The 16,076-nt window shown below is 38.7% G+C and overlaps 1 protein-coding gene across 2 annotated transcripts in view; it reads left to right on the forward strand.

Annotated features, from left to right (window-relative positions):
- Positions 1-16,076, forward strand: part of AMFR (autocrine motility factor receptor) — a 70,176-nt gene that overhangs the window by 15,642 nt on the left and 38,458 nt on the right. For both annotated transcript variants that reach the window (XM_053700315.1, XM_053700311.1), the window contains exons 8-9: positions 8,687-8,797; positions 10,205-10,395. In XM_053700315.1, the coding sequence (XP_053556290.1) occupies positions 8,687-8,797; positions 10,205-10,395 (302 nt within the window). The remainder of the gene's footprint in view (positions 1-8,686; positions 8,798-10,204; positions 10,396-16,076) is intronic.

Here is a 16,076-nt window from a genome sequence, read left to right on the forward strand (position 1 = left end):
CTGCTGTGATCCATTAAATATGGATTTCTTTCATGTAATTAACAAGAGTCCATGAGCTAGTGACGTATGGGATATACATTCCTACCAGGAGGGGCAAAGTTTCCCAAACCTTAAAATGCCTATAAATACACCCCTCACCACACCCACAATTCAGTTTTACAAACTTTGCCTCCAAGGGAGGTGGTGAAGTAAGTTTGTGCTAGATTCTACGTTGATATGCGCTCCGCAGCAAGTTGGAGCCCGGTTTTCCTCTCAGCGTGCAGTGAATGTCAGAGGGATGTGAGGAGAGTATTGCCTATTGAATGCAGTGATCTCCTTCTACGGGGTCTATTTCATAGGTTCTCTGTTATCAGTCGTAGAGATTCATCTCTTACCTCCCTTATCAGATCGACGATATACTCTTATATTTACCATTTCCTCTACTGATTCTCGTTTCAGTACTGGTTTGGCTTTCTACAAACATGTAGATGAGTGTCCTGGGGTAAGTAAGTCTTATTTTCTGTGACACTCTAAAGCTATGGTTGGGCACTTTATTTATAAAGTTCTAAATATATGTATTCAAACATTTATTTGCCTTGACTCAGAATGTTCAACTTTCCTTATTTCCAGACAGTCAGTTTCATATTTGGGATTATGCTTTAAATTATCATATTTTTTCTTACCTCAAAAATTTGACTTTTTTCCCTGTGGGCTGTTAGGCTCGCGGGGGCTGAAAATGCTTCATTTTATTGTGTCATTCTTGGCGCGGACTTTTTTGGCGCAAAAATTCTTTTCCGTTTCCGGCGTCATACGTGTCGCCGGAAGTTGCGTCATTTTTGACGTTATTTTGCGCCAAAAATGTCGGCGTTCCGGATGTGGCGTCATTTTTGGCGCCAAAAAGCATTTAGGCGCCAAATAATGTGGGCGTCTTATTTGGCGCCAAAAAATATGGGCGTCGCTTTTGTCTCCACATTATTTCAGTCTCATTTTTCATTTGCTTCTGGTTGCTAGAAGCTTGATGTTTGGCATTTTTTTTCCCATTCCTGAAACTGTCTTATAAGGAATTTGATCTATTTTGCTTTATATGTTGTTTTTTCTCTTACATATTGCAAGATGTCTCACGTTGCATCTGAGCCAGAAGATACTACAGGAAAACCACTGCCTGCTGGATCTACCAAAGCTAAGTGTATCTGCTGTAAACTTTTGGTAGCTATTCCTCCAGCTGTTGTTTGTAATAATTGTCATGACAAACTTGTTAAAGCAGATAATATTTCCTTTAGTGATGTACCATTGCCTGTTGCAGTTCCCTCAACATCTAAGGTGCAGAATGTTCCTGATAACATAAGAGATTTTGTTTCTGAATCCATAAAGAAGGCTTTGTCTGTTATTTCTCCTTCTAGTAAACGTAAAAAGTCTTTTAAATCTTCTCTCTCTCCAGATGAATTTTTAAATGAACACCATCATTCTGATTCTTTGGACTCTTCTGGTTCAGAGGATTCTGTCTCAGAGATTGATGCTGATAAATCTTCATATTTATTTAAGATGGAATTTATTCGCTCTTTACTTAAAGAAGTACTAATTGCTTTAGAAATAGAGGATTCTAGTCCTCTTGATACTAATTCTATATGTTTGGATAAGGTTTTTAAAGCTCCTGCGGTTATTCCAGAAGTCTTTCCTGTTCCTAATGCTATTTCTGCAGTAATTGCTAAGGAATGGGATAAATTGGGTAATTCATTTACTCCTTCTAAACGTTTTAAGCAATTATATCCTGTTCCGCCTGACAGGTTAGAATTTTGGGACAAAATCCCTAAAGTTGATGGGGCTATTTCTACCCTTGCTAAACGTACTACCATTCCTACGTCAGATGGTACCTCGTTTAAAGATCCTTTAGATAGAAAAATTGAATCTTTTCTAAGAAAAGCTTATCTATGTTCAGGTAATCTTCTTAGACCTGCTATATCATTGGCTGATGTTGCTGCAGCTTCAACTTTTTGGTTGGAAACTCTAGCGCAACAAGTAACAAATCGTGATTCTCATGATATTATTATTCTTCTCCAGCATGCTAATAATTTCATCTGTGATGCCATTTTTGATATTATTAGAGTTGATGTTAGATTTATGTCTCTGGCTATCTTAGCCAGAAGAGCTTTATGGCTTAAGACTTGGAATGCTGATATGGCTTCTAAATCAACTCTACTTTCCATTTCTTTCCAGGGAAACAAATTATTTGGTTCTCAGTTGGATTCTATTATTTCAACTGTTACTGGTGGGAAAGGAACTTTTTTACCACAGGATAAAAAGTCTAAAGGTAAAAACAGGGCTAACAATCGTTTTCGTTCCTTTCATTTCAACAAAGAACAAAAGCCTGATCCTTCGTCCTCAGGAGCAGTTTCAGTTTGGAAACCATCTCCAGTCTGGAATAAATCCAAGCCTGCTAGAAAGGCAAAGCCTGCTTCTAAGTTCACATGAAGGTACGGCCCTCATTCCAGTTCAGCTGGTAGGGGGCAGGTTACGTTTTTTCAAAGAAATTTGGATCAATTCTGTTCACAATCTTTGGATTCAGAACATTGTTTCAGAAGGGTACAGAATTGGTTTCAAGATGAGACCTCCTGCAAAGAGATTTTTTCTTTCCCATGTCCCAGTAAATCCAGTGAAAGCTCAAGCATTTCTGAATTGTGTTTCAGATCTAGAGTTGGCTGGAGTAATTATGCCAGTTCCAGTTCCGGAACAGGGGATGGGGTTTTATTCAAATCTCTTCATTGTACCAAAGAAGGAGAATTCCTTCAGACCAGTTCTGGATCTAAAATTATTGAATCGTTATGTAAGGATACCAACGTTCAAGATGGTAACTGTAAGGACTATATTGCCTTTTGTTCAGCAAGGGAATTATATGTCCACAATAGATTTACAGGATGCATATCTGCATATTCCAATTCATCCAGATCATTATCAGTTCCTGAGATTCTCTTTTCTAGACAAGCATTACCAATTTGTGGCTCTACCGTTTGGCCTTGCTACAGCTCCAAGAATTTTCACAAAGATTCTCGGTGCCCTTCTGTCTGTAATCAGAGAACAGGGTATTGTGGTATTTCCTTATTTGGACGATATCTTGGTACTTGCTCCGTCTTTACATTTAGCAGAGTCTCATACGAATCGACTTGTGTTGTTTCTTCAAGATCATGGTTGGAGGATCAATTTACCAAAAAGTTCTTTGATTCCTCAAACAAGGGTAACCTTTCTGGGTTTCCAGATAGATTCAGTGTCCATGACTTTGTCTTTAACAGACAAGAGACGTCTAAAATTGATTACAGCCTGTCGAAACCTTCAGTCTCAATCATTCCCTTCGGTAGCCTTATGCATGGAAATTCTAGGTCTTATGACTGCTGCATCGGACGCGATCCCCTTTGCTCGTTTTCACATGCGACCTCTTCAGCTCTGTATGCTGAACCAATGGTGCAGGGATTACACGAAGATATATCAATTAATATCTTTAAAACCGATTGTTCGGCACTCTCTAACGTGGTGGACAGATCACCATCGTTTAATTCAGGGGGCTTCTTTTGTTCTTCCGACCTGGACTGTAATTTCAACAGATGCAAGTCTCACAGGTTGGGGAGCTGTGTGGGGATCTCTGACGGCACAAGGAGTTTGGGAATCTCAGGAGGTGAGATTACCGATCAATATCTTGGAACTCCGTGCAGTTTTCAGAGCTCTTCAGTTTTGGCCTCTTCTGAAGAGAGAATCGTTCATTTGTTTTCAGACAGACAATGTCACAACTGTGGCATACATCAATCATCAAGGAGGGACTCACAGTCCTCTGGCTATGAAAGAAGTATCTCGAATTTTGGTTTGGGCGGAATCCAGCTCCTGTCTAATCTCTGCGGTTCATATCCCAGGTGTAGACAATTGGGAAGTGGATTATCTCAGTCGCCAAACGTTGCATCCGGGCGAATGGTCTCTTCACCCAGAGGTATTTCTTCAGATTGTTCAATTGTGGGGGCTTCCAGAGATAGATCTGATGGCCTCTCATCTAAACAAGAAACTTCCCAGGTATCTGTCCAGATCCCGGGATCCTCAGGCGGAGGCAGTGGATGCATTATCACTTCCTTGGAAGTATCATCCTGCCTATATCTTTCCGCCTCTAGTTCTTCTTCCAAGAGTAATCTCCAAGATTCTGAGGGAATGCTCGTTTGTTCTGCTAATAGCTCCGGCATGGCCTCACAGGTTTTGGTATGCGGATCTTGTCCGGATGGCATCTTGCCAGCCATGGACTCTTCCGTTAAGACCAGACCTTCTGTCACAAGGTCCTTTTTTCCATCCGGATCTGAAATCCTTAAATTTAAAGGTATGGAGATTGAACGCTTGATTCTTGGTCATAGAGGTTTCTCTGACTCCGTGATTAATACTATGTTACAGGCTCGTAAATCTGTATCTCGAGAGATATATTATAGAGTCTGGAAGACTTATATTTCTTGGTGTCTTTCTCATCATTTTTCTTGGCATTCTTTTAGAATACCGAGAATTTTACAGTTTCTTCAGGATGGTTTAGATAAGGGTTTGTCCGCAAGTTCTTTGAAAGGACAAATCTCCGCTCTTTCTGTTCTTTTTCACAGAAAGATTGCTATTCTTCCTGATATTCATTGTTTTGTACAAGCTTTGGTTCGTATAAAACCTGTCATTAAGTCAATTTCTCCTCCTTGGAGTTTGAATTTGGTTCTGGGAGCTCTTCAAGCTCCTCCGTTTGAACCTATGCATTCATTGGACATTAAATTACTTTCTTGGAAAGTTTTGTTCCTTTTGGCCATCTCTTCTGCTAGAAGAGTTTCTGAATTATCTGCTCTTTCGTGTGAGTCTCCTTTTCTGATTTTTCATCAGGATAAGGCGGTGTTGCGAACTTCTTTTGAATTTTTACCTAAAGTTGTGAATTCCAACAACATTAGTAGAGAAATTGTGGTTCCTTCATTATGTCCTAATCCTAAGAATTCTAAGGAGAAATCATTGCATTCTTTGGATGTTGTTAGAGCTTTGAAATATTATGTTGAAGCTACGAAATCTTTCCGTAAGACTTCTAGTCTATTTGTTATCTTTTCCGGTTCTAGGAAAGGCCAGAAAGCTTCTGCCATTTCTTTGGCATCTTGGTTGAAATCTTTAATTCATCTTGCCTATGTTGAGTCGGGTAAAATTCCGCCTCAAAGAATTACAGCTCATTCTACTAGGTCAGTATCTACTTCCTGGGCGTTTAGGAATGAAGCTTCGGTTGACCAGATCTGCAAAGCAGCAACTTGGTCCTCTTTGCATACTTTTACTAAATTCTACCATTTTGATGTATTTTCTTCTTCTGAAGCAGTTTTTGGTAGAAAAGTTCTTCAGGCAGCGGTTTCAGTTTGAATCTTCTGCTTATGTTTTTTGTTAAACTTTATTTTGGGTGTGGATTATTTTCAGCAGGAATTGGCTGTCTTTATTTTATCCCTCCCTCTCTAGTGACTCTTGTGTGGAAAGATCCACATCTTGGGTAGTCATTATCCCATACGTCACTAGCTCATGGACTCTTGTTAATTACATGAAAGAAAACATAATTTATGTAAGAACTTACCTGATAAATTCATTTCTTTCATATTAACAAGAGTCCATGAGGCCCACCCTTTTTTGTGGTGGTTATGATTTTTTTGTATAAAGCACAATTATTCCAATTCCTTATTTTATATGCTTCGCACTTTTTTTCTTATCACCCCACTTCTTGGCTATTCGTTAAACTGATTTGTGGGTGTGGTGAGGGGTGTATTTATAGGCATTTTAAGGTTTGGGAAACTTTGCCCCTCCTGGTAGGAATGTATATCCCATACGTCACTAGCTCATGGACTCTTGTTAATATGAAAGAAATGAATTTATCAGGTAAGTTCTTACATAAATTATGTTTTTGCAAAACAAAAATGTTTCACAAAACTCATAACAAAAATGTTACAAAGTACACTAACACCCATAAACTACCTATTAACCCCTAAACCGCCATCTCCAGCATCACAAATAATATATAAAACCTATTAACCCCTAAACCGCCACCCCTGCATCGCAAATACTATAATAAACCTATTAACCCCTAAACTGCCGCCCACCCACATCGCTACTACTATAATAAACCTATTAACCCCTAAACCACTGGCCCCCCACATCGCAAAACACACTAAATTAAACTATTAACCCCTAAACCTAACACCCCCTAATTTTAAATTAAACATACAATAGAACTACCTTCAAAAAAATAAAAACTTACCTGTGAAATAAAAAAAACTAAGATTAAACTATAAATTAACCTAACATTTCTATTTAAAAAAAATAATAAAATAAATTGCAATATTAAAAAATCCTAACACTACAAAGAAATTAACCTAACATTACAAAAAACAAACACTAAAATTAAGAAAAATTAAAAAAAAATGTATCATTACCAAAAAACCTCCACTAAAATTACGAAAAATAAAAAACACTAAGATTACAAAAACCCCCCCGAAATTATCCAAAATAATAAAAATTAAACCTAATCTAATACCCCAATAAAATCAAAAAGCCACCCCAAAATAAAAACACCCGTAAGCTAACAAACCAACTACCCATTGCTCCTAAAGGGGCATTTGTATGGGCATTGCAATCAGCTCTTTTACACCCATAAACCCCCCCCAAAAAACCCTAATCTAAAAAAATAAACACCCCCCAAAAACCTAACACTAACCCCAGAAAATGTACTCAGCGTTCCTGAAGTCCAGGCGGAGCAAAGTCTTCATCCAGGCAGTGAAGATCTTCTTCAAGGGCAGCACCATTTTCTATCTTCTATCTTCTTCCCAGAAGTGCGGATCGGTCTTCGGCATTGCGCGGATCCTCATCTGGAGCGCTGGTCCCCATCAGCAGCGGCAGTCCTCAGCGACATGGATCCTCTTCATGCGATTGTCCACCGCGCACACAAGCTTGAATGCAAGGTACCCCTTTTATATTGGGGTACCGTTGCATTCCTATTAGCTGAAAATTTCAAATCAGCCAATAGCATGAGAGGTGCTTAAATTCTATTGGCTGATTTGAACAGTTTGGCTTTTTATGCTTGTCGGGTTAGCGCGCAAGTGAAAACAGTTTATTTTGATTATAGAGCAAAAAATCGGACAAAGAACACCCTACTCGCGCACAAACACGATTGCATATTCTCATATATATGTATATGTGTGTGTATGTATGTGATGGTATTTTACACACACACACTTTTATTTATATATATATATATATATATATATATATCTCACATATTCCCCTATGTAAAATATTACACAGTATAACACTTTATTAAAAATTAATATTGCATAAATATGTTTTAACATGTTTTCATCTACTTAAGCGAAGGGCTCCAGTGTACTTGTGTATATATGTCTGTAAAAACACATATAAATACATATATGTGTGTGTATGTATGTATGTGTGTGTAAGTATATGTATTTATGTATGCGTGTGTGTATATGTGTGTGTGTGTGTATATATATATATATATATATATATATATATATATATATATATATATATATATATATATATATATATATATATATATATATATATATAATCTCACACATATATAGAAATGTATGTATCTCAATGCTAAAGCCCTTTGCCTGCCTTTTTTATTTAAAACATCTGAGACCTCATATCTTTGAGCCCTTATAACTTTTTTTGTGCAATTTTTTAAAAATAATTTTGATTAGTTATTATGAGTGTAATTGTACTTTGTAATGTATTTTGAATGTGTTTTATGACACTTTTTTGTTTTGTGAAACAGTCAACCAGTGCTATGAGGTCGTGCTAACAAGCGATTGTGTTTATTTTTAACTTGTAATACCTCTTCTGTACACTGTAAGTTTAAGAGTAAAACGTGAAAGCGAGATTGAATTAACATAAATGTTTTGTTATAATAAACTTTCTCCGGCATTTACTCTTTTTTTATTTATTTTTTTGGAATGAGGAAAAAATAAAAAAACAATAAGAGTCTAAGTTATAAATCAGGTTAAAAGATAATGCTGAGGAAGAGAGATACCTGTTATAGATCTTGAATGTTTCCTTCTTTTTCAATAAGCTCGAATATTTAATACTAAAGGGAATGGGGGTGGGGGGGAGTAGCAAAAGAAATGAATTGGCCAGTGTTTTGTTTTTTTTTAAAGATTTTATTTTATGTAGCCTGTAAAAATATGTATACACCTGTAAATGATGATGTGATTTTTTAGATATGGAGTTACAGTGAATAAACATCTAGAGACCATTGGTAGATATTTATGTGCTTTTAATTGTGGTGTTTCGTTCTAATTTTAACATTGATATTGTATTTCAGAGGTAATTCAGGGGCTAAAGCTCAAAACGCCATCCAGATCTGTGGACACAAGCTTATTAAATAATGGTCCTTTGAATAGATATGAGATGCCGTCTCTTGTGTTTTCTATATCTAATTAATTCATATTGGGTATGCACTGCTGGGTGGGTGTGCATGGTTCTTTGTAAAGATAGCTCAGGGTAGGTACACACTGTTATCTGGCCTATATCAATGTAGGCTTGGTATACACTTCTCTCTGGTGTATATTCAGCTTAGTTATATGCGCTATTCTGGTGGACATCAATCTCAATACAGAGTAAATATTTCTTATGCTTTTTCCTGATGTCTACATTTCTCCACTTATTATAGCTTTGCTGTGGCAACAGCTGAAGAACTTGAGGCTAATAATGATGATTGTGCCATATGTTGGGATTCCATGCAAGCTGCCCGCAAGCTCCCTTGTGGACACCTCTTTCACAAGTGAGTGTTTGTAGCATTGGGAATGACTTGAACCCTGAGGCTTGTCTTTTACCCATGAATAAAGTGAGGTTCCTGGCCTTTATATTTTCGAATTAGATTGGTGCATGATCTATGTGCAGTGAGAGGGGCTGGTCTATGTGAGGTTCCTGTCCTTTATATGTTCTATTAGATTGGTGCATGATCTATGTGCATCAGAGGGGCTGGTCTATGTGAGGTTCCTGTCCTTTATATGTTCTATTAGATTGGTGCATGATCTATGTGCAGTGAGTGGGGCTGGTCTAGGTGAGGTTACTGTCCTTTATATGTTCTTTAAGATTGGTGCATGAACTATGTGCAGTGAGAGGGGCTGGTCTATGCGAGGTTCCTGTCCTTTATATGTTCTATTAGATTGGTGCATGATCTATGTGCAGTGATAGGGGCTGGTCTAGGTGAGGTTCCTATCCTTTATATGTTTTTTAAGATTGGTGCATGAACTATGTGCATCAGAGGGGCTGGTCTTTGTGAGGTTCCTGTCCTTTATATGTTCTTTAAGATTGGTGCATGATCTATGTGCATCAGAGGGGCTGGTCTATGTGAGGTTCCTGTCCTTTATATGTTCTTTAAGATTGGTGCATGATCTATGTGCAGTGAGAGGGGCTGGTCTATGTGAGGATCCTGACCTTTATATGTTCTTTAATATTGGTGCATGATCTATGTGCATCAGAGGGGCTGGTCTATGTGAGGTTCCTGTCCTTTATATGTTCTTTAAGATTGGTGCATGATCTATGTGCAGTGAGTGGGGCTGGTCTAGGTGAGGTTACTGTCCTTTATATGTTCTTTAAGATTGGTGCATGATCTATGTGCAGTGATAGGGGCTGGTCTATGTGAGGTTCCTGTCCTTTATATGTTCTTTAAGATTGGTGCATGATCTATGTGCAGTGAGAGGGGCTGGTCTATGCGAGGTTCCTGTCCTTTATATGTTCTATTAGATTGGTGAATGATCTATGTGCAGTGATAGGGGCTGGTCTAGGTGAGGTTCCTATCCTTTATATGTTTTTTAAGATTGGTGCATGAACTATGTGCATCAGAGGGGCTGGTCTATGTGAGGTTCCTGTCCTTTATATGTTCTTTAAGATTGGTGCATGATCTATGTGCAGTGAGAGGGGCTGGTCTATGTGAGGATCCTGACCTTTATATGTTCTTTAATATTGGTGCATGATCTATGTGCATCAGAGGGGCTGGTCTATGTGAGGTTCCTGTCCTTTATATGTTCTTTAAGATTGGTGCATGGTCTATGTGCAGTGAGAGGGGCTGGTCTATGCGAGGTTCCTGTCCTTTATATCATGGGATGTAACCTCACTCTTAATATGCATTTATTTCAGCCAGAATGAGATTCAGTTGCTAATGTTTTACCCACTGTTTCCCTAGCTCGTGTCTCCGCTCGTGGCTGGAGCAGGACACTTCTTGCCCAACTTGCAGAATGTCTCTGAACATGGCCGAGAACAACAGAGCTCGTGGAGAGCAACAAAGGGACAACACAGAGCAGAACCTGATACCGCTGGCAGTAACAGAAGGGCGTCCCAGACTCAATCACCATAACCATTTCTTCCATTTTGATGGTGAGTTTCTTTATTCATTGATTTGTGAATGAAGGAAAAGGGGACTTCTTATTTTATTTTCATTTTAATTATTTACATTTATTATCAGAAATAGTTACAAGTACAACAATAAGAAGAAATATATCTTGCCCCATGGTGTTAACAGAAATAAATAAGTGGGTTTAGGCACAGGGTATCTAGCACACATCCTGTAAAGCTCAGTCCTAAGTGTGCTACATGTAACCTTGAGTAAGATTGTTAGTTTGTAGGAGCAGAGTGGGAGTGCGCTGCTTTAGAAATATATAGGGCGATTAGAGCACTTGCTGTTGGCTGCATCAACTTTCTGTCAATTGCCCCAAGAAAAGCTTTAATACAGGCACCTGGGGTAGTGAGTAAACTAGAGGATTATAAAGTAAGTTCTTATGCAAAATAGTTTTTTGAGAGGTGATCTTGTAATAGATCTAGATTAATGATTTTCTTTATTATTATTAAAACCATCCCTTTAAGGATAAACTGAAATATCTGTAATTTATTATGTTTTTGACCACTGGGTATTCTGGAATTTGCTTCACAATGTTATATGTTACTGAATAGAAAGCATTTCAAGGTACATTCTGATACAAAATGATTGGGGCTGCTTAGCTGGAAAATTTTAATATGTCACTCAGTAGTTTAAAAAACACTCCCATTTAGCCACCAATCGGCAAGCGCTACCCAGGTCTTGAACCAAAAATGTGCTGGCACCTAAGCTTACATTAATGTTTTTCAAATAAAGATACCAAGAGAATAAAGAACAATTATAATAGGAGTAAATTAGAAAGTTGATTAATATTGCATGCTCTATTTGAATCATGAAAGAAAACAAATGGGTTTCATATCCCTTTAAATCTGATGACATTGCAGACTTTGTTTAAATGGTGAATCCATTAAAGGGACATAATACTCATATGCTAAATCACTTGAAACTGATGCAGTATAACTGTAAAAAGCTGACAGGAAAATATCACCTGAGCATCTCTATGTAAAAAAGGAAGATATTTTACCTCACAATCTCCTCAGCTCAGCAGAGTAAGTTCTGTGTAAAAAGTTATACTCAGCTGCTCCCAGCTGCAGGTAAAAAAATTAAAAAAAATGAAGAAATGAACAGCAGCCAATCAGCATCAGCAGTGCTGAGGTCATGAACTCTTACTGTGATCTCATGAGATTTGACTTAACTCTCATGAGATTTCATTGTAAACTTCCTTTACCTGATTGATGAAATAATATGAGAGTGCACGATGCTCATCCCTTCAGATGTCCCAGGACAGACACACTAAAATGCTGCTTAGAAATCCTTTACAATGGGAGGTGGCTACTGAGGAACTTTTGAGGTAAAATATCTTTCTTTTTCACATAGAGATGTTCAGGTGATATTTTCTAATCAGCTTTTTACAGCTATGCTGCATCACTTTCAAGTGTTTAAACATTTGGGTATTATGGCCCTTTAAATAACTTATCTATATACCTCCATGAAAGGTTGAGGTGCAGGATGAGTAAATTGCTATGCTGGATAGTAGTCATGTAGAATGGAACATTCTATGTTCTTAGGTAAAATATACAGTAAAAAGCTGTTTACATGTTATTGTCTACCTACGTGAACACTTTTTTTTTTTTATGTTCAAAATTATATATTAGAACTCAGATCTATAAAGTGTGAAGTAAAAACTATATTTAAGCAGATTACTGTCTTTACCAACGCACAAGCTGTTACAAAAGATGTAGTTCCTTTTGGGCCCTTTTTACAGCAAGGCAGACATTTTGCCATGAGAGGCAGAAAAATACTAAAATAACACTGAAAACATTTAACAATTTTGTGCATAACTGCATATGTCTCTTTCCCATGAGTGATCTAAATCCTACATACTGCAGTGCCAGCAGATTCTTTCTAAAGAGCGATTCACACTCTTTCTCATTATGTGTTTGTCTTTTCTTCACTGTAAACAATAACCAGACAGGGTGAATTCTGTAAGGGGGTGGAACTAAATATTTCCAACTTTAGATAATAGTTTACATGCAAAAATGTGTTTGTATTTTTTTTGTATTGTTTTTTTAAAAGCAAACATTTTGTTTGATTTAAAGGGACAGTAAACTTTACTAATTTTTAAATCTGCATTTTTAAACATATATTTTACATTCAAACATCCTATACTGATGGTGCCTCTGGCCAATCCTCTTGCATTGTATTTGCTTTTCTTTAAATGTATTTATTTCAATGACCGGTGTAGTGTCGAAATCTGTGACCCGACGGAATTTGTGACCGTTACGTCACCACATTCCTGACCGCACACGTGACTGGTTGACCACCAATCACCTGCTACAGACACCTCCTTCCAGATTTCGACACTACACCGTGAGGGGTCGCAGAATCAGACGGAACTGCTGAGCCTGTCTGATTTTGCAGCCTTCACTGAAGCGCCGCTGCTCCACCGCTTACCATGCCTTCATACATTTATTAGCAGTCCGAAACGGATACTACTAATATGGAAATGCCTATGAAAGTTAAAAATACGCTGAAACTTTGACAAGCGGCTGCTCCATTTCATTCTTTCAACATTATATCATGCTGCTGTTTATATTTCTTAAAACTTACCTTTTATCTATGTTTTCCACGGATGAATTCAGTTAAAATAAAACGCTAACATCTTGCATCATTTATGAAAACATACAGATAACAGGTAAATTTAAAAAAATATAAACAGCAGCATGATAGTAAGAATATAATGGAGAAAGAATGAAATGGAGCAGCCGCTTGTCAAAGTTTCAGCGTATTTTTAACTTTCATAGGCATTTCCATATTAGTAGTATCCGTTTCGGACTGCTAATAAATGTATGAAGGCATGGTAAGCGGTGGAGCAGCGGTGCTTCGGTGAAGGCTGTAAAATCAGACAGGCTCAGCTGTTCTGTCTGATTCTGCGACCCCTCACGGTGTAGTGTCGAAATCTGGAAGGAGGTGTCTGTAGCAGGTGATTGGTGGTCAACCAGTCACGTGTGCGGTCAGGAATGTGGTGACGTAACGGTCACAAATTCCGCTGGGTCGCAGATTTCGACACTACACCGGCAAGTAGTTCTGCCTAACAAAAGGCAGCCACCTGTCCCAACATTGTTTTCACTTATATACTGCAATGGCTCAGTCTCTCTAAAAGTGCTTCTTATCCTACAGTTTGGGTGATCGGTAGCCCCAAGATTGCTAAAAACTCATTTAAATAAAAATAAAAAAGCAGCTGCAAGGGGTCAGCTTGAGGTGCTGTCACTACAGGACCTTTGAAGGTAAAATATCTGTTTAACTAGTGTTGAAATCTGCCGTTTTAAATAAACACTTAAAGGACCAGTCAACACTGTAGATTTGCATAATCAACAAATGCAAGATAACAAGACAATGCAATAGCACTTAGTCTGAACTTCAAATGAGTAGTAGATTTTTGTTCTGACAATTTTAAAAGTTATGTCTTTTTCCACTCCCCCTGTACCATGTGACAGCCATCAGCCAATCACAAATGCATACACGTACCATGTGACAGCAATCAGCCATTCACAAATGCATACACACTTATTCTTGCACATGCTCAGTAGGTTTAAATATAAAAAGACTGTGCACATTTTGTTAATAGAATTAAATTGGAAAGTTGTTTAAAATGTCATGCTCTATCTGAATAATGACATTTTGATTGAGTGTCCCTTTAAGTCAAAATTAAACTTTCATGATTCAGATAGAGCAGCAATTTTAAACAACTTTCCAATTTACTTCCATTAACAAAATGTGCACAGTCTTTTTATATTTACACGTTTTGAGTCACCAGCTCCTACTGACCATGTGCAAGGCTTCACAGAATATACGTATATGCATTGGTGATTGGCTGATGGCTGTCACATGATACAGGAGTGGAAATTGACATAACTTTTAAATTTGTCAGGAAAAAAAAAATTACTTCTTTGTCACGATCCATTCATCGCCATGTTGCCACGGCTCCCGGATCTCCTCTGTGTTCTTGCCACGTCACGTTGCCTAGTAATGTGACGCGGTATTCCTGGCACGCCCCTTTTTTCGTCACAGCCTCCTCTCGTCACTGGCTTTTAAATGCCAGTGGGAGTCTTTCTTAGGGGCCCGTTTGTTAGTGTCTTTTGGCTCTCTCAACCTTTATCGCTTACTGGATTTCGACCTTTGCTTGTCTGACTACTCTCTGTCTGATCCCAAATAACCTGTCTCCTGAATATTGACCATTGCTTTGCCTGACTACTCTGCTGCCTAATCCTACAAACCTGCTTAAAGGGATATTGATCATTACTTTGCCTGACTACTCTGCTGCCTAATCCTCAAACCTGCTTAAAGGCACATTGACCATTGCTTGCCTGACTACTCTGCTGCCTTATCCTACAAACCTGCTTAAAGGGACATTGATCATTGCTTTGCCTGACTACTCTGCTGCCTTATCCTACAAACCTGCTTAAAGGGACATTGACCATTGCTTGTCTGACTACTCTGCTGCCTTCTCCTACAAACCTGCTTAAAGGGACATTGATCATTGCTTTGCCTGACTACTCTGCTGCCTTATCCTACAAACCTGCTTAAAGGGACATTGATCATTGCTTTGCCTGGCTACTCTGCTGCCTTTTCCTACAAACCTGCTTAAAGGGACATTGATCATTGCTTTGCCTGGCTACTCTGCTGCCTTTTCCTACAAACCTGCTTAAAGGGACATTGATCATTGCTTTGCCTGACTACTCTGCTGCCTTATCCTACAAACCTGCTTAAAGGGACATTGATCATTGCTTTGCCTGGCTACTCTGCTGCCTTTTCCTACAAACCTGCTTAAAGGGACATTGATCATTGCTTTGCCTGGCTACTCTGCTGCCTTTTCCTACAAACCTGCTTAAAGGGACATTGATCATTGCTTTGCCTGGCTACTCTGCTGCCTTTTCCTACAAACCTGCTTAAAGGGACATTGACCATTGCTTGCCTGACCACTCTCAGGATCATCCCCTGCCTGTTCAAAACGGTTGCTGACCTCTGCATTGTCTGACCATTCTTGCGGTATACCTCAACCAACAAAAGTCTCTGTACATTACTCCCTCATCTCTCTAGAGACTTCCCAGTGACCCTGCAACACCAGTGAGTACCTCCGTTTTCTGCATAGTAATTGTCTTTTATTCTTTCCTGAGTGGGTCACGTCCTGGTTTCCTCTCAGTGTGACAGCGTGTGTTTATCTTATTACTCTAGCAGTTGGGTTAAATCCTGGACTGATTCCTTACGGCTGACAGTACAAACGGGCCAAAATGGACCCCACTGAATTATCCGTGGCCCACCAGGGACAATTACTTGGATCTCATGCTTCACATTTGCAATCCCTGGACTCCAAACTGGACCAGATAACTGCATTATTACAAAGCCTGGTTGCCCCTATACCTTCCAATCCTACCTCTTTGGGTTCACCCCCTCCTTCAATTCCTTCAACCCAGTCACAAGGGCAACTCAGCCCTAGGATACCTCTTCCGGACAAATATGATGGAAATCCCGAAGAGTGTAGGTTTTTTTTTTTTAATCAATGCCGCCTTCATTTTCGCAACAGCCCTGCTCTCTTCACTACTCCATCTTCTAGGATTACATTCCTTATATCCTTGATGAAAGGAAAAGCACTGGCCTGGGTATCACCTTTATTGGAAAAGAA

This window comes from Bombina bombina, chromosome 1, assembly GCF_027579735.1.
Source record: "Bombina bombina isolate aBomBom1 chromosome 1, aBomBom1.pri, whole genome shotgun sequence".
NCBI lineage: Eukaryota > Metazoa > Chordata > Amphibia > Anura > Bombinatoridae > Bombina > Bombina bombina.